The 26,740-nt window shown below is 36.1% G+C and overlaps 1 protein-coding gene across 1 annotated transcript; it reads right to left on the bottom strand.

The window, feature by feature from the left end:
• Window positions 1-2,077: 2,077 nt before the first annotated feature.
• Window positions 2,078-6,203, bottom strand: LOC145069734 (sphere organelles protein-like protein). The gene is made up of 15 exons (XM_079016683.1): window positions 5,821-6,203; window positions 5,089-5,153; window positions 4,730-4,993; window positions 4,448-4,618; window positions 4,148-4,321; window positions 3,986-4,058; window positions 3,828-3,902; window positions 3,704-3,754; window positions 3,503-3,614; window positions 3,396-3,427; window positions 3,125-3,313; window positions 2,962-3,033; window positions 2,741-2,875; window positions 2,532-2,655; window positions 2,078-2,439 (listed from the first exon to the last, which is right to left on the bottom strand). Exons 1-15 carry the CDS (start codon window positions 6,016-6,018, stop codon window positions 2,222-2,224), a joined length of 1,953 nt encoding a protein of 650 aa, XP_078872809.1. The 5' UTR covers window positions 6,019-6,203; the 3' UTR covers window positions 2,078-2,221.
• Between the last annotated feature and the right edge of the window lie 20,537 nt (window positions 6,204-26,740).

The raw sequence follows: 26,740 nt of genomic DNA, 5'->3' as shown, positions 1-26,740 counted from the left end.
ATCGTTGGAGGAGACTAAATCATGATGTCTCTAAGTTTGTTGGATGTTATGAACAAATATAACATAGGAGTGAAAGCGGGTTAAATGAAGAAGACAAAAAATGAATAAATAAATAAATAGGGCTCTGGCATTATATATTTCATCAGAGGGTTCCGAATTCACTTTTTTGCACGCTTGGATGGCATTACGTGATGAAGAGAAATGGTGTGCTAGTATACAAGAAAGACAAAGAGATGCCAACGTAATGGAATCTATTGGGCCAAAGAGGACTAAGAATAATAATCCAGCGAATATACGTCATCATCCTCAAATATAAACATATCAGTTAATGAGCCAATATCAAATCTTCGTCCAATGGGAAGAAAAGCTTCTAAAGGTATAGGGAAACAAACACCAATGTCAAGCACCTCTCTTGAAATTATACAAGATACCATATGGAAAAAATAAACATAATGAAAGAATACACAACTTTGAAAGACCACGATATGAAAAAAGGTGGTCGACAAAAGAGTAAACTAGCGATGAAATTAGAAGGTGGTTCATCAGTATTGTCAGAACAACAAAGAAAGTTGTATGAAATGTTACTCGATATATTATTAAACGGAAAGTGATATCAATTTATGTACTCTATGAATTACGTTTAAATAATTGTATTTCTTTTAATTTAATATGTTTATGATCATATATATTTTAAATAAATAATAGTTATTAATATTTGTTAATTAAATAATAACTAAAATTAAAATTAAGTTGATATGCTATAGGGGTGAGCATTTAGACCAAACCGGACTGGCTCTTGGACTAGACCGGTTATGGAGAATATTATGGCTCGTGGACCGGACCGGATGAGTTGTGTCCGTATCCGAGTCCGAGTCCAGGTCTGGGATTTCCGGTTCTTGGACCCGTTTGGACCGGTACAACTTTAATGGCATAGAGTACTAGTCATTAAAATAAATTTTTGGGTTTTATAGAACTCGTTAAAAAGAATATGTTATTGGGTTTGATACGATACAACTTGTAAAAATGATTATGTTTCCGTTTCATGCATAATTAATCTACCTTGATGTTAGAATATTATAACTTGCAAAATTAATTCTCCAAATAAAAGCAACTAACATATAAATCAAGTTCACCACGATCCCTTTCATATGATTTATCTTTCAAAGATACATAAAATTCATAATTATAGTCTAAAATAATAGTTAATAAATTGAAATATTTCAGCTTTGATAGCTCAACTTTGAAGGATTGTAATTCACTGTATATAATATCAAAATCAACAAAATTATAGTCCAAATTCATCTACAAACTGTAAACTAAATGTTGGAAAAAACCACAGGTTAATCTGACTTAAAACGAATGAGTTATGATTGTTTAAAAATTTTCACAGATTATAACTTTTAAAAATCTTGCTGAAAAGCTGAAATTTTTCAGAGTTGATAGCTCAACTTTGAAAGACCGTAACTCATTGAATATAATACCAAAATCAACAAAATTATAATTTAAATTCATCTAGAAACTATAAATTAAACGTTGGAAAAACCGCATGTCAATCCGATTTAAAACGAATGAGTTATGGTTGTTTAAAAAATTTCACATATTACAAATATTTTTTTTAAATCGGGTCCAACGGGTTCTAAACTCGGTAAAACCGGACCGGACCAGAAAAAAAAAACTGGACCGGTTTTGATAGATTCCTAGAACCGAGAACCGGCCCAGGGGTCCAAAAAAATGATCCAGTTCGCCGGTCCGGTCCGGTCCAAATGCTCACCCCTAATATGCTATACATATATCAACTAGCGATCATAATTCCATAAGCTTCTATGTGTGTGTGTAAGTTATTATAATAGTAAAGATAGTTTAAATAAATAAAATACTAAAATGAAAAGCATTGTTTAATATTAAATATAACTTTGCAATGCTTTCCATATTTTCAAGAAGATGGTTTATGTAGCATACAAAATTGAAGATAAGTAATTGCTAGATGGCGATGAGGGTGGTCTAAGTTTCCAAAATCTTAAATTCACATGGTGTTTTTTTTTTCGAAACATTATATCTGTTCAAATAACACTCAAAATTTGTGCAAGACTTGAAGAAAGCATACCAAAAAAAAGAAAAAAACAAATCCTGAAAACATACACACCAGTTTAAATCCAATTTCCTTGAATCACAAAAAAAAAACAGTATTTAAAGAATAATAAAAAAAAGATTGGGATGATTTTTATATGTTATTGTTTGATCTTAATAAAGCCATTGTTGGACCAAGTGCACTTCCTCTTAAGGCTCTATATGACCATCGATTCCATTCAGAATCCTTCTTCTTCTTCATCTCTTCATTTGCTTCCATTACTAATTCTGATTTCTTTTTGTTTAATGCCTCCATCACTTCACTCCATGTCTTATCATTATTCCCTTCTTTGTTTCTTCTTACTTCACAAACTAATAAACAATCCATCCATTAATCTCATATATTCCCTTATTCTGTGATTTTATCTATTCAAGAATTATTGACAACTAGTTATAAAATATACCTGGACTTGGGTCCTTAGAGATCAAATTTACTCCATCACCCTGAGTTACAGTTTGACTTTGACCAACTCCATTACTTTGCATTTGCTTCACACTACGCACATCAACAAGACCTGTAAAATCGATCTGCACACAACAAGGGCAAATTCGGAAACCAAAAATGAATCAGAAAGCTGTTACTTTAAGCAACACAACATATGACAAGACATACCTCTAAACTTCCATCTTCTTTATAAAGAGAGTAATTATCTGGGCCCTCTTCATCCATCTTATCAAAAAGAATAGGATACTCTGCCACCGGATTCAGAACTATGTTATTGGAATCAAAATGTGATACTTTTCCAACCTGTAATGGAAATTCAAATTTTAATTTTTAATTATAAATTATAAAACAAAATTGGTGTTGTTATGATTTGTGGTTAAAAGATGTACTCTGTAGGAAGAGAGCTCAGGAGTCCAAGAAGATGATAATTCCACAAGTCTGTATGCAATCACATCACCTTCCTACAAAATGTTTGGTTGATTGGGTGGAGAGGAATGGAATTGCAAATGAATGGAATGGAATTGGGAAATGGAATGGAAAAGGGAAAGAGACCTTAGGTGAGGTGCATAGAGGGAGATTCTCAAAGTCATTGAGGTCAACCACTGTGTCTACATTCAAAATTGGAGAGGATTCTTCTTTGCTTGATGTTTGAGACTCGATCTTTCTAGAAGCTGAATACTTTTCTAATCCCCATTTTTGACCCTTTTTCTTGCTCGTGATTCCATTCCATTCAAAAGCTACCTGAAGTGTACAACTCAGGAATTCAATCAAGAAAACCACTTACAAAATTACAATATAAGAAGCTAATCATTCCCAAACATACATCTGCTACTTCAATCTCTCTTCCATCTTCATCTGTTCAACAAAGAAACCATAAAAATGTCATCTTATCTCTCTCTCTCTTTCACACACACACACACACGCACATACCTTCATCAAGAGGTTCAAAGCGAATATGACCTGGCTTGACTACACAAGCAACAAGTTGAGCATCTGTATTCCCATTACATTTTCTTTTTTCTTCTTCTATCCAATTCTTTTCCTGATTGAGAAAACAAACATTTATAAATGGATGATTTGTTTACATCTTAGGGCACAAACCACATATTTTTCAAATATAAAATTACTAACATGCCCCTTCGGGTGGTCATTTGTCCCTTCTAGATGGGTATCAGTATCAGGCTGCAGATTGAGATTGCAAGAAATGAATCAGCAGTTTATTGAGAAATAAATTTGAAGAAATAGTTTTGTTTACCTTTTGTGAAATTTTATTAAGTTCTCGCTTCCATTGTCTCTTAGCCTTTTTCCTTCTAGCACTTCTACTAGGGCCCTAAGGATTCATACCAAAAGTTAATTAGCATCATTAATAAGCAAATAAAAATGCTGTATTTGTTTAACTAAGCATGAAAAGACCTTTTTAGCCTCATCGGGTGAAGTAGAGGCTTGTTCAATTCCTTGGACATTGTCTTCTTGATGTTCTTCACTCCTACATAAATTAGACAGATGGAGAATCATTCCTACATAATTCTAACACTAGTCTATATACACATACATGGCATCAAGATTACAAATTACCTCTTTGTCCTTCGAGAAGATTTAACCTTTTCGTCACTTATTTCATCATCTTCCTTCTTTAGTTCCTCATTTGGTTTAATCTTCTTCTTGGTAATGATTTTATCATCATCAATGTTGCAAATTTCATCTCTAACTTCACCTTCATCACCACTTGCCACCCTGTGTTTCTTCTTCCTATGAAACCCAAAGAGACCCCAAGAACAAATTTAATAAGGAACAAGAAAACTTATATGTATAAATGTATATATATATATATATATATATATATATATATATATATATATATATATTATGAATTACCTCTTCACCTTGGGAGGAGATTTAACCTCTACAAGGATTGTTTCAACACTCCCCTTCTCCTTGCTTGGTTTAATGATTTTCATGGGACAAAATTTGTCATTATTAATGTTGTTGTCCTCTGTCACAACTTCATCTTCAACTCCATCCATCATTGATCGGTGTTTCTTCTTCCTATGTTTCACAAAATCAAAATCATGTAACACAAAAACGAATAAACTTGAAAGTCAACTTTATCATAAATATAACACAAAAACGATATGAACATTAGATTGCATGACTTACTTTGATGAGCTCCTAGATGTTTTAGAGGCTTTTCTTTTCTTGGAAGCTGTTTGTATAGGTGAAGGTTCATCTTCCAACTTTTCATCTTCAGCATCCTCAGATTCACTTTGGTATCCTCCAGTTTCCTTATCAAACTCTTCATTTGCTAGAAGTAACATGCCATTATTTACAGGTTGCTTCCTGTTGACTTCTGGATAGTCAAGTAAATTACCAGCATTTGCCCCCTCTATTGCTTCAGCCAAAGCCATTTCTTTTCTTTTCACACTGAAGTAACAAACAAACATATGTCCACTTGTTAAAGAACTAGTTACATGTTTTGTATGAAGAAAGTAGTAAAAAGTTAAAAAAATAAAGCTGACCAAATTATTTCCTTGTCCTTCAAGATTCGAGTTGACTCAGATGGGGGCAATACAAAGTCTTCCATCTGCAAGAGGTAGAAAATAGAAGATACTTACTTTGAAAACCATCAGTGACCATAATAGGGTAAAAACACTATTTTGTTGCAGTCTTGCAGAGTTCAAGTCAAATGGATCTAGTTTCTGTTCAAAACTCACAGGGACATGGGAGAGTTGGTATTATCTCCTCCCACATGGACTGTATGTGAACTGTGAGGCCATGGTAGTAGGCTAATAATAAACTCCACGCATGGATTTAATTATTTAAAGGTTATCTACACTGGTTTGATGTTCAATACAAGAATTCAGCTATTTCAGGGATAGAATGCATTGCTCATTTCACTAAGTTAAGGTAAAACTGACATTGTAAACAGAGGTTAGGATAACAATTCTGTGTCACTTGATGATCACAATAGCTGTTCAAAGGAGAAGAAGAAGAAGAAAAGGAGGAGAAAGAAGAAACAAAACCTAATCCGAACCACTAACAAAAATATTCACCACAGGGCCATTGTGATTTTCAGTTTTGATTGTTTATTAGATAAAAAACTAATAAGAGCGTATTTAATTTTTACCCCAAATTATATTTTAGAGGAAACGCATCCCCTTTCTTATTGTGTAATTTAAAGAGAAATGAGGTTTTGTGATTTTCTGCATCAACATCAACATATTGGGGTACATAGGGAGATAGAGAATTACATAGAGGAGGATGCCATTAGGGCACGAGCGACGAAGGTTGAAAATGTGAAGAAGATGATTACAGACGTCGGAGATTTTCGGATGTTGTTGTGGCTCAATTAGAAGCCAGCTCTGGTTCATACCATAGGAGCGCTGTGTTTCGCTAAGAACCGAACGATCTTCGAACACCAAACGAAGCCTTAATGACTGCGTCTCCATTTGTAACAACACTTTGTGCACCGGTAGAGCGTGTAAGATGATAATAGGCCAAGTGAGAAAAAAGAGAGAGGACCGCCGTGCGCCACCGCTCTAAAACCCCACCATCATAAACCTCTGTATCAGAGTGGTAGGCAGTAGTGCAGTGATGATGCCTTCTATATCCCTCAAGACCTCCTCTACATATCAAGACGACACCGTATCCGAATATCACTTATCACTTATGGTACTAGAGTACACTATGACCAGTAGTTCATTTGACAAATTGTCTCAAAATAATTTACAGGCAGAGAATTTAAAATTCACCCCCAAATATTATAGTATCAGTAATTATATGTGTATAACCACAATAACAATATATAAGTGTCTAAGGGTACAAGTTCAAAATTTTCTTAGACAAATTTTGTCCCATGGTATTTAAAAAACTTTAGATAGGGTCAAAAGGTTTTCAACTTGTATGGAATGTCTAAAATCAAGGTTTTTCTAGATTTTTGGTCCTTGGAGAACTTGAAAAAACTGTTTTGCCCTTTTTATTTTTATTTTTGAATAATTTTATATTTCTTTTAATAATTTATTAATTAAAAAATAAAAATAAAAGTATTATTCCCCTAGTCACCCCACCCTACGTTCTCTCTTTCTCACCCTCTTCGTCTTCTCCAACCATCCCTCCTAAAAACCCTAAAATCCATAATCAACCCCAACAACTTTGATTAATGTCACACCCCCAAACCAAGGATGGCGGAAACGTCCGGGGGTGGAGGACTTCATGTAGAGTATCACAACAACGAGTATAATAGTGCTCAAAGTAAATACAACCATCATAAATATAAATGGAAAAAAAAAGTTACACCAAAGTATATGTTTACATGATTCGAATCAATTACATTATGAAACAAAATGAACTATTTGACGATCTATCGTCCCATCCTCAAAACGTTGTTGATTTCCTGTTTTCACTGAATTCCTGAGAATACAAGTAGTTTTGAAAAGTGTCAACACAAAGGTTGGTGAGTTCATAAGAGATTTTGTTGGAGAAGTAAACCGTTTTCCTTGTAAAAGCGATAGAATATGTACCCAGAAATCCGATATTTTCTTTATAAAATTTATGTAATGTAGTCTTATAACCGACGACCAAAATATATAAGTAACCTTTCTTACTAATGGAAAATGATATGTGTTTGAAATTGACATAAACGCGGTTGAATTAAATGAAATTCCCGTAAGTTCTTATGTTTGTTAATACTTTATGTATATGTAGTCCTAAATCTCAGGACCGAGAAAATAACCAGTATTGTCCATACTTAAAGTTATAAATGTGGTATCACATGATGTGTAGTCATAAATACCGAAACCGAAAGTGTACAGTAATATCTGTACTTATTGAGATAAAAGTGATTTTAAAATCGACATAAAACCCTTTTAAGTTTTATAAAAATCCCGTAAACTTTATGTATTGTTATATCCTTATGTGAGCCGCTATAATCATACTTAAGACTAAATGAACCTGCCACGACATTTCTCAGGCGTCGTAAAACTGAAATGACATTTGTCACCCGTAGATCTGCAGGTCCAACTGTAGCTAGCAGCAAGGTGTGGGGTGTCAAACCCAATATAGATCTATACACAACTATCACGTTCTCCCTCCAGGAGACTCTGATTATAACTAACAGGATTTTTATATCCCGCACTCGGAAGTACGGAAAGAGATTGTCTCACAATTTAGGTTAACAAGTTTACAAGTCGTGTGCGGGAGTGTAAAACCTTTCTGTATGAATGTACCCTTTTTGTACGTGTGTGTTATGTGATGTATCATAAACTATACCTATTATAGTTTTATCCAAAACGTTTGTAATATATAAGAACTCTTTTATGAAAAAGCGTTAGGATTACGAAATCCATTAAACTATGCTTATTATAGTTTATATACGTGTTCTAAATGAATGAATAAATCTTATCATGAATGACTTATTTTCAGTTTATGATGATAAAATTTGCAAAGAAACACATTCAATACTTAGAATTTATTATTATACACTTTGCTCAACATAATACAAAGTGTTATGAAAGTTATATGATGTTAACTAAATTAGACCTTCCTGCACTGTTTTAGAAAAGCCATAGAAAAATCATACGAAGTCGAAAACTAAATCCGTAAATTCTGAGAGTTCCCAAAATGTGTCTAGTTTACTCATAATTTTTATCATGATTTTTAATGACCTCCAACTTGGGTGAAAAAGTCCATAATCACAGACTGGTCCGGATTGGTGTTTGAAATGATAGGCAGTTTTGTAAAAATCACCATAAATTGTAGAAAAATCGTATGGAGATGTACAAGTAGTCATTTTAAAGCTAAGAAGTGGAACTACATGCACCTAAAACAGTTTTGAAAACTAAAATGTTTAAGATGTCCAAAACAGTCCGTGAATGGAGTCCAACTTTTCTGATGAAAGCTGTTAGAAAAATTTAGTTATGTTCTTGGTGTTTTAACTTGTATTCCCCCCCTAAAAACTTGAGAAAACATGAAAATGTAGGGGTATGAACTCACCTTGTGTGATTTCAGTAGATAAGTGTTGAAGAAGAGAAGTGTTCAACCCAAGAACACTTGAAGAATCCCTTGAAGATTCGAAGCTCTAACACAAATATAATGGAGTTTGTGTAAGGTATCCATGATTTGAGTGGAAATAATTGAGATAATCATAAAGGAAATGGATTATGCTTACCAAATGTGGAGGAAAAACTCAAGATCAGCCCTTGAATCTCGAATTTCTAGAGAGAGAAAGTGAGAGAGAAAAGAGTTTGATCTTCTTGTGAAATGAGAGCAAATGAGAGAAAATGAGGAGAGAGGATGAATATCCAGCTCTCAAAAACGTGGGAAGGAGTGATGATTGAGTGGAAAGGACATTGATGTGACCTAGGTAAGGTGGGGAGGTATGGCTGGTCATAGAGTGGGTGTGGGAGTGGTTGCTTGTGTCATAAAGTAAAGCAAAGTCAACATTCCTCCTATTTGTACTTTTACCCACTTGCTTTTATTATTTAAATAGAGATTTTTATGAATTTATGATTAAATTGTGAATATTTAGGGTTTATTATGTTAAAATATGATTTTGGGTGAAAACCCCGCGTTAAAATAATTAAAAACGGGCCTTAAACGCAAAACTACGCGAAAACCGGGAGAAAAATGAGCTTCCCAGCGAGACCTCTCGGTCCTAGGCCGAGGTTCGGTCAGGAGGGTGCATGGTTCGGAAGCGAAGGCGCGAGCCAGAAGAAGGAGCGAAGGCGAGGGTTCGTCAGAAGGTTCGGTCCGAAGAGAAGCCAGAACCGAAGGAACTGTAGTGAACAGTAATGAACAGTACCTTCGGGTTCGGTTCTTCCTTCTATGCGAGGTTCGGCTAGGATGAACAGTACTCTCGGTTCGGTTCATAAGTCAGCACCTTCGGTTCGGTTCATGAACAGTGCTTTCGGTTCCTAAGAGGGGTTTCGGTTCCTAAGGTCCGTTTTTCGCGTAGACTTCCGTTTTTGGGCTATTTTCGCCAAATTCGAGGGTCGGGATGCCCCGAGTGATTATAGAAAGTTGGGGAGAGATTTCGAGAGAGATTTGAGAGAGATTCCACATACTCAGAGAGATTTGACATACTTGGGGAGATTTCACATACAAAGAGATATTTGGAAGAGATTTCACATTCTTAGAGAGTTTTGGGAGAAATTTGACATTCTTGGAGAGATTTCTCATTCAGAGAGAGATTTGGGAGAGATTTCACATACTTAGAGAGATTTGGGAGAGATTTCACATACTTAGAGAGATTTGGGAGAGATTTGACATTCTTGGAGAGATTTCTCATACAAAGAGAGATTTGGGAGAGATTTCTCATACTTAGAGAGATTTGGGAGAGATTTCACATACTTAGAGAGATTTGGGAGAGATTTCACATACTTAGAGAGATTTGGGAGAGATTTGACATTCTTGGAGAGATTTCTCATACAAAGAGAGATTTGGGAGAGATTTCTCATACTTAGAGAGATTTGGGAGAGATTTCTGATACGAAGAGATGGAGTGAAAATGATTGAAAGAGGTTTCATTGGCGACCTTTTTGAGTGTCCGGCTACGCACTGCAGGGTCCGTAAACCCCGTTAAGCCTTGTTTAAGGATCTTGCATACTCCCGATGAGTATGTAACATTGTTTTATCGGTTTGGCTCTCCACGTACCACCGTTTTAGGTTAAGGAGGTCTAGATGTACGCACTTTTCGATTTATGATCTCTCATTAGAATAGAGAGTTGTTTAGAAATTACATAACGTAAACTCTAGTACTCACGGCAAATTGAGTTGACCGGTTTGGCTTGTTGACTTTAGTTGACTTTGACTTGACTGAAAATTGACGGTTGTCACAATTAAGGTGAGAGTAGGGCTCCAATCTTTGTCTCATTCCATAACGTAAACCTATTCTTCATCGATTTCGAGGTTTTTGCAGTCCGGGCATGAGAGGAGACGATACCAAAGACGCGGATTAAACAAGCGATGGTGAGGTCGTTATGCATTCCGGCGGGAGAGGAGATTGGTTGTGGGTTCTGTCGTGTGGTGTTTTAGATGGGGTGTTAGTGGCAACATCGGTTTCATCTACACCATTCTCTTCATTACCTACAAATATACCACTTCAAGTGATTTCCTTTAACTTGTAGCCTGAAACCGGTTCCCTGGAAATCACTACACATATTTCAATTAACAAGATATCTCTATTCAGATATGTTAACAACATTTTGTATAAAAAAGAGTATGTTCGTCACTATTTTTGAAGGAATCATAAAGAAACTCGCATCTCGAAGAACATTGTATGACTGGTACTTCGATTGATGCAATTTGGGGAAGGATGTGGGGATATGGAGTACCTCAGCTTCAAAATCATCTAGATCTTATTTCTTAACAACATTTTCAGCGACATAAACAACTTTTTCGAGAAGAATATACAAGACCCACTTAGTTATCTAGGAACTAGTTGAACGAATCTTGATTTGAGAGAGAGAGAGAGAGAGAGTGGATAATCCTTTTCTTTTTATTTTAAGTTAAATTGGTATAAAAGTAATTATAAAAATATAAAAAAAGAAAATAAAAGGGCATATCTGTGTTTTCAAGTTTTTTTGGACCAAAAACACAGAAAAACATTGATTTTGGACCTTCTATGCAAGTGGAAAAGTTTTTGGACCTCATCCAAAGTTTTTTGAATACCACAAGGACCATTCTTACAGTTTTGTCATTTTCTTATGACTATTTCTATTGACAGGTTCTTGTCAGCATATATCGTTAGTGAATTATCGTGCTATCATCAAGTATTGCCTTCTGATCCATTTATTTCTTATTGATGAGACATGTCATGTTTGTCGCAAGGCATGCTTAGACTCCTTTAGAGAGCATGTAATTCATTGTAAAGAGCTTTCAGGTTTCAAGTACCGACACGATCTGGTTAGGAATGTTCTTTTCAACATATTTAGGCACATTGGGGTTTATGTCGTGAAAGAGATACATATGGACTTTCTGACTAACTTGTTGGAAGGAAGATCAACACTTAGCCCAAGTGACGTTTAAGTTTTTGGATGGGTTTAAAGGGAAGCATACATGTGTGGATCTAACAAAGGGTTTCTTCTCTTGTAGTCTTGTGTGCTTGGGATGTGGGGTTTTCACTATAGGACATGTTTCTTTAAAAGTTCTGTTGTTCAAAGTGGAAAAACATGAGAAAATGTGCATGAAAATCAACACACGTTTATGTTGGGTTTTATTTCAAAAGTAGTTTCAAAAACTCAAAATATTAGCAAATATAAGACTTATATTTTAGAAATAACATAAGCTTGTTATAACCCATCAATGATCATATTGCAAGTAATAGAAAGATAAAACACCAACCATAGAAGAGTAAGAGAATAAACCATCTTTGTTGTCTTTGGATCCTTAAGGAGGGGGGGGGGGGGGGGGGCTAGGAGAATATGAATGAACCTTTCCTTTTGAGACACCAACAAGAACCAACTTGAAGAGATGCTATTCACAACTCTTAAGCTTTAAGCCAAAACCAAAATTTGACTTAAAGAGAGCAAGTAACTTCTTCTAACACTTTGAAAGAACAATGAGAGTGTTAGAGAGGGAAAGTTGTGATTTTTTTACTAAAAAATGAAGGTATTAAAGCCTTCATAAAGCTAAATAATTACACAGGAGTTCTTAACACTTTAAGCACTCCATACCCTAAAGCGTACATGTCTTCCATTCATTTTAAGTCATGCTTACTTTCCATTTATTATATTCAAAAGACCATGTCTTATTTCTTAGAAATTAACTCATATTTTTTGTATAAAAAGAGAAAAAAGTTGATAAAATTCTTATAACTCTTTACAATATATAAACTTTAATTTTTAGCAAAAAGAAAAAAGAGTATTTCTAGTCCAAAATAATATACATCATTCCTCCATAATAAATGAAAATAATTTTGTCACATGTCATTCTTTCCTTCAATTTGCCAAATGTCAATTTGTGTTAATTTAGAGATATACATTTACCACTTTTCACTTGTCATTTACATCATTTTTCATTTTCCAATATATCATTAATTTAGTTTCCATAAATTAAATATACCATACTAACTATATTTGTTTTAAATTTTAATTCCAATTTTTAATAATTACAGTTTAAACCTTCATATTTAACATTTTTATAATTAACATGTTTAGTATATGGATCTGACAACTAAACATGTAATTTTAATTTATTTATTTTTTGCATGTTTATTTTTTTAACTTTTTTTTCTCATAACTTTCACTTATTTCAAATTTCAAATATAAATAAACTTTCCGTTTACTCCTTCGTATTTAATATTTTGTTTTAATCAACCTGTATAATATATGAGTCTCACACCTAGCGACTTAATAAATCATACATTATGATATATTATGCTACTTGCCATTGAAGATTAATATTTCCATGAAATAAATAATTCTCAATTAATTAAACGAGTTTATAAATATTTATTATAATTAATTTCTAATAAATAATCAGTTATATCAAGTTGTTAGTGTAACTCTTTATGATCATATGTTAACTAGCAATGTCATTTTAATATGACTCTTGAGCATACAAGACATTTCTGTTCATACCTTTTGCGTTTGATATATTCGGTTTCCTTGTGTCATATGCTATGGATATCTTCAATAAAGTCTAACGAGTCATGCATAATAATTTTATAACCCCAAAATCTATGGATGTTTTTAAAAGAATTAATTTTGTCATCCAAAACAGATTAGTGGCACAACTTATTGCTTATTTATTCGTTACGTCTATGTAAAACTTTAAATATGTTATTATTGATCATATATGAGTAATTCTTTATTGATTAGGATAATATGTACTATTTATATATGAGTAATTCTTTATTGATTAGGATAATATGTACTATTTCAAAAGTCAAATATGGTGGTTGACATTGTTTAGTGGAATAAGATGAAAGTCTTGTGGAGAGGGGGAGTTAAATCAAAATGGTGCACCTTTTGTAAAATAATAACTAGTAAAATAGTAACTAGGGTTAATGTCATAAATAAATAAATAAACAAAAACAAATGAACTATTTTTTTGTTTTTTAAAATATCATTCTATCAATGGTATTTTTAAAAACAAGACAATATATTGTTACGACATTAATCTTAGTAACTATTTAGTTAATATAAATTAAAAAGATTTAAATATATATTTTCTATGAATTATTATGCTTGCATGGCTAGATGACAGATGACACAGAGCCAAATGACTTAAAAAAGCTTGATGATATCAATTTTAAACTTTTACATTAAACTTTTATATTTTCGATAGAAAACATATATATTATTCCATTACTAATATGACTACATAAACTTTAATACATCACTATTTTTTTTTGAATGATGTTAATGTTGTCATGAAAATCGATAAAAATCACCAACATTTGTCATGGGTGTCTATTATAAAAAATATTGATCTTATTTCTTTTAGCTATATGAAAAATGGAATGAAAACCCTACGAAAAAATAAATGAGTCTTTTAGGGGAATATTGAAGAAGAAATGATTTTTTTTTATTTAACAAAAAATTAATATTATTTACGTGATGATTACATTACAATGAAATGAATGATGATTTTCAATACGAGATCTAAAACCATATCTTTTCGTAGCATCGATAAATACTATATGGTTTGGTTATTTGTTGATAGAGATTATATGTTTTTTTCGGATGCGTTGACATTCCTCTTTCTTTAATCCTAGTTATTGATATGGAAAAAAATAAAGAAGTTTAGAGATATAATTAAATAAAATCCCTTTCTTTTTCTCTTTTTCTTTTTTCTATTTTTAGAGTAAAAAAGGAAAGAAAAATAATAAAAATGCATTCAAAGTCAAAATTTAAGAGTATATATATCATAAATTTATAATCTAAACTTTTTTCATTATCAACAAATTTATTAATATGTTATTAAATTATATTTCTTAAATATGTCTTTGAACTTTGATTTAAAACTTAAAATGAAATATATATATATATATATATATATATATATATATATATATATATATATATATATATATATATATTAGGTTACAACCCGTGGAAACTACGGGTAAGAAAGAAATATATTATTGATTAATTAAAATTAATAGTTACATTGTTATGAATATCATGATTTTGTAAAATGCAATATAAATTTGTATAAAAACTACAATCAATTATGGAAATGACATTGCTATATGACAAATTAAAAATTACAGTATTCATTTAAACACAACATAATATGTTATAATTATATTCAATTAGTAGTCATATGCTTTGATTCCTTGATCATCCGGAGTTAGCGAATGAGGTTGATATAACATATTGTTTTTGGCGACATTTTATGAAAGAATATATGAATGTGTTCTTTGTAACTACATTAGTTGGACGGCAAATAATGAAATTTGGCTTTCTTATTTCTTTGTACAAGTTCTTTTTTTTATTTTGTAAATTCATCGAATCATTTTAAATTGAAATAAAACTCATCAGTACTGAATCGTTCTCATCCTACATTCAACAGGTTTGTTCGAACTGATTTCTAAAACATTGTATCCTTCTTTTTTTTAATAAATTAAACATCAATGATAAATCAAGTAGATTGAGTTTTAATCATCTTTAACTTGATGTCATGTATATTGCTAACTTGAATATGACTTCTTTTTTTTTTCAAGAATAAAGGTATATGACCAAATTTATAACAAAACAAACTGTTTGCAACATTTTTTTTAAACTTACTAAAATTGAAAAATAACATACATATTAATATATTTATATTATTTTCAACGGGTAAATAAATTTAGCAGTTTTTAATTAGTAATGTGCTTTTAATAAATTTTCACGTGCAAATTTTCAATTAAGTAATAGTATTTGTTTTCGTTTCAACATTTTTTTATAAATATAACTTTTAAATTAAAATTCTGGACTTTTTTAATGCATTACTTTATAAAAATAACTAAATATTTATTAAGCGATCACCAATGTGTTATATTCTATAAGTCATTATCCACAAAAACTACTGCCAGATTAAATTTTAAACCTATTTTTTATAATGAAATTTGTTTCGAACTAAAAGATATTAAAAATCCTATTAACATACAACATAACAAAATGGAAAAACCAAAAAAAACATGCAATTACTCCAAATTACAGTAAAGACCGTGAAGGTCTTGTCAAAATCAAGGAATCTCAACAATATACCTGAGAAAAAAATTCATCTTCGCACTCTCCCGAGTCCAGGGTACTATAGCACCCCATAGAACAACTGAAAACACACAAAAACAAATTTATAACAAACATCGCCTCAATAACTTGCATAACAAACCATTCTCTGTATCAATTCAATTTACGATAATAAGGTTTTATCTTTTTTTTCCCTTGCATACATAATTAAGTCTAAAGTTTCTTGAATTATTACCTTGATAATATATAATGAACCTCTTGACCATTTTACATTGGTTCCTCATCATTAGTTCCTTTCGAAGCTCTGTGATTATGGTGTTGAATGACTATTAGGGTTTTCAAAGTGAGAATCGATATAGAGAGAGGGTTCATGTAGCACCTGGTTCCCGGTACGTACTCCTTGTAATTAACATTTTTAAAATAATGCATTTTTGTCTTGGACTCGGCGAGTTGATGGACCAACTCGCCGAGTAGGAGCGGGATAAGACGCGGGGACTGAACTTTGGACTCGGCGAGTCGGTTCTCGGACTCGGCGAGTAGACCCTGTTTGGGCAAAAACCCTCATCCGAGTGTTTGCACCCTATTTAAACGCTCTAACTTGGCCTCCTTTGTCCCTAACACTTCCAGAGAGCTGAAGAGCGAAACCCTAGCCCTTTTTTGTCCTTGTGAGTGATTTTGGCCTTGTGAAGGAAGTTTGAAGCTTAAGAGAAGAAGAAGGAGGTGGAGGAGTGCAAGGAGGGGAAGTAGATCCGACAACTACCCTGCAAGAGGTTTCCATTCAGGTAGAAAAGTCCCTACCTTGATCACTAGTTCATTAGATCCCTTTTTGTCCCTAAAATGGTGGTTTTCAAGCCCTAAAACACCATACTCCTTGTGTTTGTGCTTAATGATCCGAAAGGACTTCAGATCTAGACCTTATGGACGTATTAGGAGTATAAAGTTTCTGTGGTTGGAGTGATTGAGGTCCCCATTTAGTGTATGACCTCATAAAAAGCTTGGATTTGCCTTTTGGAGCTTGTAGGGCCATGCATGCACGTAAAGTTTGCAACTTTACGTGATAAGCATGCCCTAGGAACATAGATATATGGTTTGGAAGCGTTGCATGTCTTAGATTTGGTCTGTATGGGAAGTGGGTCGAAGGGAATCGACGAGTCCCAAAGCGGAACTCGGCGAGTTCTATGAAGATGGCCTTAGACTCGGCGAGTTGGAGGAACAACTCGGCGAGTTCTATGAAGATTACCTGGTACTCGACGAGTTGTTCTTCAAACTCGGCGAGTCAGATGAACTGTTACTGAGTGAGAGGGGTTTAAGTGTTGGAGGTCCAACCCTTCGTATCTGCACGCGGAATTAGCAATTTAGCGTGTAGCAATAGTCCCATAAACCCAAATCCTCAAAAAGATGCTCTGGTGAGGATTTGGAAGCGAGCAGGAGATCTACTCGTGGGAACTCGGCGAGTTGTTCATGGACTCGGCGAGTCGGGTCACGAGTCGGTTCAATCGTCCCAAGTTGTGAGTTAAGGGTGACTCAGTGAGTGGGAAGAAGGACTTGTCGAGTAGGACCGGGTTAGTAGGAGAAGGACTCGGCGAGTCTATGCCATGGCTCGACGAGTCCAGTCAACTGGAAGTTGACTTTGACCAAGGAGTTGACCTTGGACCAAGGGAGGGTCAGTCATTTGACCTAAGGGTATTTATGAGTGTCTAATCTATGTTCATGATTTATAGCTGGAGGATTACCGGTTCAGCAGTCAGGCGCTCAGCAAGCAGACTTTCAGCAGCTACTTTCGAGGCGAGTTACCTTCCAGTAGCAGTGGGTCAACGGCCACAATGTCGGCCCACTAGTAGGAGTTGTATGATTAGATGATTGTCTCTGTGATATTCATCTAGGGTTGCTACCACATGTGTTATGTTTATGTTCTAGTATGATATGATGCTATGTGATAGTGACAGTAGGGGAGATAGTCCCCGGTTTACCGGTCGATAGGGCCGAAGGGGCAGTCATGCCCAGCCATGCTAGATAGATTATGTGATATGTGTTATATGGTAGTAGTAGGGGGTGAAATAGTCCCCAGCATCCGGTCGAGAGAACCGAAGGGGAGACCAACACCCAGATATGCTAGTTAGTATCCGGTCGAGAGGACCGAAGGGGAGGCTAACACCCAGATATGCTAGCTAATATCCGGTCGAGAGGACCGAAAGGGTAGGTCGGGCACCCAGATATGCCTGACAATATATGTATGATATGTGGTTATATGGTATGTGGTACAGTGGGGGAACTCACTAAGCTTCGTGCTTACGGTTTTTAGTTGTTGTTTCAGGTACCTCTTCAGCCAAGGGGAAGGAGCTGGCGCGGTAGCGGCATATCACACACACGCTCTTGTTTTTCCGCACTATGAGACATTCTGGGATTTGTACTCTGATATTATTATGATTTACGTTTTGGTTTACAGACACGAGACATGTTTTATTAAATGATATGGTCGAATGATATTTTGTTACAAACGTTTTGCAAATCACTTAATTAAAAATGAAATTTTTGGCCCGTATTTTGGGGCGTTACAGATCAGGCGAGAATAGAGGAGGAAACAAATTGGGATGAATGATTTCCCAAGATTTAGGGTCTTTGGTAAACATGAAATTGAATTTAATTCTCCAATCAAGATTCAAATCAGTTGACGATTACTTTGTTGAATTATTGTCTAAAATATATCAATTCAATCGGTAGATGATTAATTGTTGATTTATTGGACTAATATCATCTTTTCTAAATTTGGATTCCTAATTCAGAGGGATTACATACGTGTAATGAAGGAAGAAAAGTAGATCTAGAGAGAAGGTAAATTGACACATGTAACGCTCGTAGATCCGGGCTAGTCAATTTAGAGGGAATAGGGGTCGAAAACGACTTTTCGACAAAAGATTATTTAGAATAAATAATCTTAACCAAGCTGTAGAATATGTCACAAGGTTTCCGTACATATAAATAACGCCGAAATCCGAGTTATAACGAAGAAATTATGGCCCGTCGAAGTTTTACGGCAAAACCGACACGGCACCGGGAAGCGTAAATAGTGAATTTACGATAGAGCGAGATTTAGCCTTAGAAATCTAAACAAAAGTTGTAGAATATGTTAAACTAAGAGCGTCGATAAAAAGAACGCCCAAATCTGACTTCGTATGAGGAAGTTATGATTTTTCTAAGATTCGGCTTAGCAGTGCACGACCCGAAACTCGAATTTTACTTCGAGCGGTTTTTGGCTTACGCGACCTAAATGAGAGTTGAAGATCTCATTAATAGGAACTCAACGGTAAAAAGATGGACGAAAACGGAGTTTGTATGAAGGAGTTACGAATTCTTCGCGGTCATTTAACAGTCTAAACGCCTCTTACTGTTAAATTTGAGATCGGTCGAGAGTTAGCCAACGGAGTCTAAAAGAAAGTTGTAGATTCTGATTTTACCTACGCGTGGATATAAAGAACGTCGAAAACGGAGCTCGTATGCGAGAGTTATGATTTTTCTAAGTTCGAAGGCTGATACGCGATAGGGGGTGACGTGACACCACCAGAATTGGACACGTGGCACCACCAGAAGGCCACCACACGGACTAACTTGGCGAGTAGGTCCCCCTACTCGGAGAGTCCATCAGATATTTTCACTATAAATAGAGGTGTCGGGCATTCCAACTTCCTCACCCCTCAACCCTCTTCTTTCTCTCTCTAAACTCTCTCTCTAAGCCCCCCTAACCCCCTAAAGCCTAGGGTAAACCCCCTAGCACCCGAAGGAAGCCCCGAGGCTCCTGGAGCCTCGAGAAAAGAGCCTTTTGGCTCTGGAACACTGCTCCAGCGAAGCCCGGTTTTGCGAAAAACCCGTTGTAAGTGAGTTGTGCCTACCCTATCTTTAGTATAGCTTATGTTTTAATATAGTAACGTTATTAGGAACTTATAATGAGTATTTGGGCTATTATTATGAGTTATATTGAGTGTTATTTAACGCTTATATAATAATAATAATAGCTAGACTATTAATTTGTCGCGGTTATCGTTAGACTAAACCCTAGTGGTATTGGTACTAGGTTTTATCGAAGGAAAATCGTTTTGAGAGTATCGAAGCGCTGTCCGAGTGCTGAGTCGCCACCTTTCAAGTGAGTGCATAGTCCCTTTCATCTTACACATAGATATGAAGTATTTTATATAAACTACGTGCTATGTGTGCATATTATCTGAATACTTGCTGTCTATGCTGGATGAACGTTTTATACATGTTTTAAAGAATTTAAACTGTATACGTATTTTATATATACAAATATGTTGGGTATGAGATGAGTAGATGAATGATGAGAGATAGAAGATGATGTGAGTATACATTGACAGCTATAGACTTAGTGCCTATGGGACAAACACTGGTAGCTACGGACTTAGTACCTGTTAGACGTTGGTAGCTATGGATTTAGTACCTGTTAGGAATTGGTAGCTATGAACTTAGTACCTATTGAACACTGGTAGCTATGGATTTAGTACCCGATGAGTAGGATATAGCAGCTATGGACTTAGTGCTTTACGAACGAACATCGGCAGCTATGGATTTAGTGTCAGTCCTATAACCCTGGAAGTAAGGGGCTTCAGAATAAACGAATGCAGGATAGATGACTCTTAGGTTAAATCCTTAAGAGTAAAGAAGATAATGGGGATGGGTAATTGGGTTAATTGTTTGATGATTGAACATAATAATTATATTATTGTGGGTTGAAAACCCTATGTACTCACCAGATTTCCCAACTTGACCCACTCAGTTTATTTATAACACAGGTGACGATACGAAGTGACATTACACTGAGAGATTTAAAGAGATGTAGATCACTAGTGTAAATATTGTAAGTTCTGTTTATGCTTATGTTTCTGTATTAACGATGACATCCCAAACGTTTTAAAATGAAATAAATACGTTCCTTCGAAAATGTTTTAATAACGTATTTACCATGTTTTTCTGGGAACAAATTCCGCAACCTTTTTATGAAATGAAGTACTCTGATTTTTATAAAGCATAAACAAAATCGGTCTTTTCTGGCCGTGAAAATTGGGGATGTCACAGTTGGTATCAGAGCATTAGTTTAAGCGAACTAGGAATATGGATTTATTTCTAGACTTAAACTTAGAATGATAAGCGATGATTGTGAGGTGTGAGCACTAGCTTATTTTAGGAATGATGCCTAAATTGCTTTTATGTGCTAAATGCTTTGTGCATGATATGTTGTTATTTGTTCGGATCTATGGTCTGTTGCCGACCGGATCTGGAAACCTTATGTGTTTAGGATTCTAAGCGTTTAACTATGATATTAGAACTAGCATATAAACGTTTCGGGGTGATAAGGATGATTTAAGACGTCAATCCTAAATTAAGATCTAGATTCACCTTATTCGGTGTATAGATCAAGATGGAAAGAACCCGTAGCGGAAACGTAAACGCAAATGGGAACAGAAACCAACCCTCAGTGGTTCAGCAAATACCTGTTGTAGAAGAAGTTGCGCCTGAGCCAGTCACCATGGCTGGAGTTCAAGCCATGATTCGGGCTATGTTGGCTGAACAAAGGGAAGAAATGAGACGGATGTTGAATAGGGACGAACCTACCGTACATGTTGAACCGACAGAGCCAGTTCCCGAGCAATCTGAGGAAGGGAACTACAGCCGCCAAGTGAGTCAAGTAGGGACTCAAGGTGAGCAAAGGGATGGCCCAGAAGGGAGAAACAACAAGGATGGGCGGATGTACAAGAATTTCTTAGGTGCGAAACCACCAAGTCTCTCAGGAAGCCCAAAGTCGGTTGAGATTATGGGTTGGATCTTCGAGATGGAAATGGTGTTTGAGAGCTACGACTGTAGCGAGAAACAGAGGAACTTTCTTCGCTGTAAGACAACTAAAAACTGGAGTCTTGAGCTGGTGGAAGCTATTGGCAGATACGATGCCACGAGGAGAAGCCATAAGGATGTCATGGGAGGAGTTCCTGGAACAGTTGAAAATGCAGTACTGCTCAGAGATAGATCTCATAGACCTAAACAACGAGTTTCAGAACCTGAAGAAAGGGAAGATGAGTGTTGATGAGTATGCCACCGCATTCACCGAGAGGATGAAGCTATTCCCCTACTTGGTGCCTACTGAACTCTCCAAGATTGATAGGTTTGCTAACGGACTGCCCACTGACTTTGGCCCAATGGTCAAAATGGCAACTACCTTGAAAACAGCTGTTAGGGCAGCTAAGAACATAGAGGCCCAGATAAGAGAAAAGGGTCTAGAAAAAGATAAGGCAGGAGAGAAGCGGTAGTTTGAAGGATATTCAAGGTCCAACAAGGAAAGCAAATTCTCAAAGCTTGGAGGAGGAGATGGAGGTGAAGCGAGATGGTGTGATAAATGCAAGAAGAAGCATGGTGGGAAGTGCAACGAAGAAGTGACTTGTTACAAGTGTGGGAGGACTGATCACTATTCCAAGGACTGCACACATAATGATAAAGTATGCTACGAATGTGGAGGCAAGGGGCACATGTCCAGAGACTGCCCAAGGAAAAATAAAGCAGCAAGACCAGAAACACCACCAAGGCCAAGGTCATTTCACATGATCCTTGACGAAGCAGAGAACCATGCGAGGAATCAAGAATGAGGACTTCTTACCCGAAGATCGGATTATGCAGTAGCCATAGTTTCGTATGATGTAGCCTAGTAGAGGCATAGTCTAGGGTGAACTTGAACACCTATGTAATCGTTTCAAGAATTAATATAAAACCTTCGTTTTGTTATATGATGTGTTGAATGATTGTGTGATTTGCTGCATGGTGACTTGGGAAACTGCGAGACAATACTTGGAACAAGTATGAGTAGGTGTGAATGGTAGTAGAGGCCTATACTACCGGAAGCACATGACTCACACTTGGATCAGGGAAAGTCATGAGGGTACCAAGAAGCTAGTAATTGATTTCGTTTTATTCAAGTATGTCGTTACCATTGTTTCGGTCATGACTAAGAAGATTGTTGTTATCCCGACCCTAGTGGTCATATCACATTAAGTCCGACTACGATGAGTAGGTTACGCGGTTCAGAGAACCAAGTTTGATGTAGCGTCCGACTTAAACCAAACGATTGAAATCAAAGTGATCAATAGAAATATCGCACTTGTTGTTAAAGAAGTTGGTAGCTAGAAATGCCTAATGTTAAAATGTGATTATATCACATTAGAACATGAAGGAAGGCATAGTCTGTTTTAGAATTTAACTCTAAGAGACCTAAGTCTAAGTGTTGCAACATGCGATGATAGGTCATTAGAATATGACACATCGATCCATAGTAGTAATAAAAGAAGTCATCTCAAGTTCGTATCCATTAAGGATCAAGATTGTGACTTGAAGGTCATAATTTGGAGTCTAACCTTAGGTAGAGAGCAGGTGCACGATCGAGTACTGCTTGCAGTCAATGAGTCTAAAGAGATAGACTTGAAGGAATATAGAAGTTATAAATTATTACCTAGGATGAATAGATGACGTATGGAGTCAATATACGAGCCCGGTTTCGTTGATGATTCCGGGACGTAATCATCCTAAGGGGGAGATAATTGTAACGCTCGTAGATCCGGGCTAGTCAATTTAGAGGGAATAGGGGTCGAAAACGACTTTTCGACAAAAGATTATTTAGAATAAATAATCTTAACCAAGCTGTAGAATATGTCACAAGGTTTCCGTACATATAAATAACGCCGAAATCCGAGTTATAACGAAGAAATTATGGCCCGTCGAAGTTTTACGGCAAAACCGACACGGCACCGGGAAGCGTAAATAGTGAATTTACGATAGAGCGAGATTTAGCCTTAGAAATCTAAACAAAAGTTGTAGAATATGTTAAACTAAGAGCGTCGATAAAAAGAACGCCCAAATCTGACTTCGTATGAGGAAGTTATGATTTTTCTAAGATTCGGCTTAGCAGTGCACGACCCGAAACTCGAATTTTACTTCGAGCGGTTTTTGGCTTACGCGACCTAAATGAGAGTTGAAGATCTCATTAATAGGAACTCAACGGTAAAAAGATGGACGAAAACGGAGTTTGTATGAAGGAGTTACGAATTCTTCGCGGTCATTTAACAGTCTAAACGCCTCTTACTGTTAAATTTGAGATCGGTCGAGAGTTAGCCAACGGAGTCTAAAAGAAAGTTGTAGATTCTGATTTTACCTACGCGTGGATATAAAGAACGTCGAAAACGGAGCTCGTATGCGAGAGTTATGATTTTTCTAAGTTCGAAGGCTGATACGCGATAGGGGGTGACGTGACACCACCAGAATTGGACACGTGGCACCACCAGAAGGCCACCACACGGACTAACTTGGCGAGTAGGTCCCCCTACTCGGAGAGTCCATCAGATATTTTCACTATAAATAGAGGTGTCGGGCATTCCAACTTCCTCACCCCTCAACCCTCTTCTTTCTCTCTCTAAACTCTCTCTCTAAGCCCCCCTAACCCCCTAAAGCCTAGGGTAAACCCCCTAGCACCCGAAGGAAGCCCCGAGGCTCCTGGAGCCTCGAGAAAAGAGCCTTTTGGCTCTGGAACACTGCTCCAGCGAAGCCCGGTTTTGCGAAAAACCCGTTGTAAGTGAGTTGTGCCTACCCTATCTTTAGTATAGCTTATGTTTTAATATAGTAACGTTATTAGGAACTTATAATGAGTATTTGGGCTATTATTATGAGTTATATTGAGTGTTATTTAACGCTTATATAATAATAATAATAGCTAGACTATTAATTTGTCGCGGTTATCGTTAGACTAAACCCTAGTGGTATTGGTACTAGGTTTTATCGAAGGAAAATCGTTTTGAGAGTATCGAAGCGCTGTCCGAGTGCTGAGTCGCCACCTTTCAAGTGAGTGCATAGTCCCTTTCATCTTACACATAGATATGAAGTATTTTATATAAACTACGTGCTATGTGTGCATATTATCTGAATACTTGCTGTCTATGCTGGATGAACGTTTTATACATGTTTTAAAGAATTTAAACTGTATACGTATTTTATATATACAAATATGTTGGGTATGAGATGAGTAGATGAATGATGAGAGATAGAAGATGATGTGAGTATACATTGACAGCTATAGACTTAGTGCCTATGGGACAAACACTGGTAGCTACGGACTTAGTACCTGTTAGACGTTGGTAGCTATGGATTTAGTACCTGTTAGGAATTGGTAGCTATGAACTTAGTACCTATTGAACACTGGTAGCTATGGATTTAGTACCCGATGAGTAGGATATAGCAGCTATGGACTTAGTGCTTTACGAACGAACATCGGCAGCTATGGATTTAGTGTCAGTCCTATAACCCTGGAAGTAAGGGGCTTCAGAATAAACGAATGCAGGATAGATGACTCTTAGGTTAAATCCTTAAGAGTAAAGAAGATAATGGGGATGGGTAATTGGGTTAATTGTTTGATGATTGAACATAATAATTATATTATTGTGGGTTGAAAACCCTATGTACTCACCAGATTTCCCAACTTGACCCACTCAGTTTATTTATAACACAGGTGACGATACGAAGTGACATTACACTGAGAGATTTAAAGAGATGTAGATCACTAGTGTAAATATTGTAAGTTCTGTTTATGCTTATGTTTCTGTATTAACGATGACATCCCAAACGTTTTAAAATGAAATAAATACGTTCCTTCGAAAATGTTTTAATAACGTATTTACCATGTTTTTCTGGGAACAAATTCCGCAACCTTTTTATGAAATGAAGTACTCTGATTTTTATAAAGCATAAACAAAATCGGTCTTTTCTGGCCGTGAAAATTGGGGATGTCACAGTTGGTATCAGAGCATTAGTTTAAGCGAACTAGGAATATGGATTTATTTCTAGACTTAAACTTAGAATGATAAGCGATGATTGTGAGGTGTGAGCACTAGCTTATTTTAGGAATGATGCCTAAATTGCTTTTATGTGCTAAATGCTTTGTGCATGATATGTTGTTATTTGTTCGGATCTATGGTCTGTTGCCGACCGGATCTGGAAACCTTATGTGTTTAGGATTCTAAGCGTTTAACTATGATATTAGAACTAGCATATAAACGTTTCGGGGTGATAAGGATGATTTAAGACGTCAATCCTAAATTAAGATCTAGATTCACCTTATTCGGTGTATAGATCAAGATGGAAAGAACCCGTAGCGGAAACGTAAACGCAAATGGGAACAGAAACCAACCCTCAGTGGTTCAGCAAATACCTGTTGTAGAAGAAGTTGCGCCTGAGCCAGTCACCATGGCTGGAGTTCAAGCCATGATTCGGGCTATGTTGGCTGAACAAAGGGAAGAAATGAGACGGATGTTGAATAGGGACGAACCTACCGTACATGTTGAACCGACAGAGCCAGTTCCCGAGCAATCTGAGGAAGGGAACTACAGCCGCCAAGTGAGTCAAGTAGGGACTCAAGGTGAGCAAAGGGATGGCCCAGAAGGGAGAAACAACAAGGATGGGAGGATGTACAAGAATTTCTTAGGTGCGAAACCACCAAGTCTCTCAGGAAGCCCAAAGTCGGTTGAGATTATGGGTTGGATCTTCGAGATGGAAATGGTGTTTGAGAGCTACGACTGTAGCGAGAAACAGAGGAACTTTCTTCGCTGTAAGACAACTAAAAACTGGAGTCTTGAGCTGGTGGAAGCTATTGGCAGATACGATGCCACGAGGAGAAGCCATAAGGATGTCATGGGAGGAGTTCCTGGAACAGTTGAAAATGCAGTACTGCTCAGAGATAGATCTCATAGACCTAAACAACGAGTTTCAGAACCTGAAGAAAGGGAAGATGAGTGTTGATGAGTATGCCACCGCATTCACCGAGAGGATGAAGCTATTCCCCTACTTGGTGCCTACTGAACTCTCCAAGATTGATAGGTTTGCTAACGGACTGCCCACTGACTTTGGCCCAATGGTCAAAATGGCAACTACCTTGAAAACAGCTGTTAGGGCAGCTAAGAACA

Source organism: Lactuca serriola, chromosome 8 (genome assembly GCF_051521515.1).
Source record: "Lactuca serriola cultivar US96UC23 chromosome 8, Lser_US96UC23_V15, whole genome shotgun sequence".
Taxonomy (NCBI): domain Eukaryota; kingdom Viridiplantae; phylum Streptophyta; class Magnoliopsida; order Asterales; family Asteraceae; genus Lactuca; species Lactuca serriola.
Note: the sequence above shows the minus strand (reverse complement) of the source record. Positions and strands in the feature narration are given on the sequence as shown.

Bases quoted from the DNA above. Each gene is read 5' to 3' on its own strand.
- LOC145069734 (XM_079016683.1), bottom strand. From the start codon at position 6,018: ATGGAGACGCAGTCATTAAGGCTTCGTTTGGTGTTCGAAGATCGTTCG. The intron at 3,314-3,395 runs GTATGTTTGGGA...TGTACACTTCAG, and splicing joins GAGAGATTGAAGTAGCAGAT to GTAGCTTTTGAATGGAATGG. The intron at 3,034-3,124 runs GTCTCTTTCCCT...AACATTTTGTAG, and splicing joins CTCTATGCACCTCACCTAAG to GAAGGTGATGTGATTGCATA.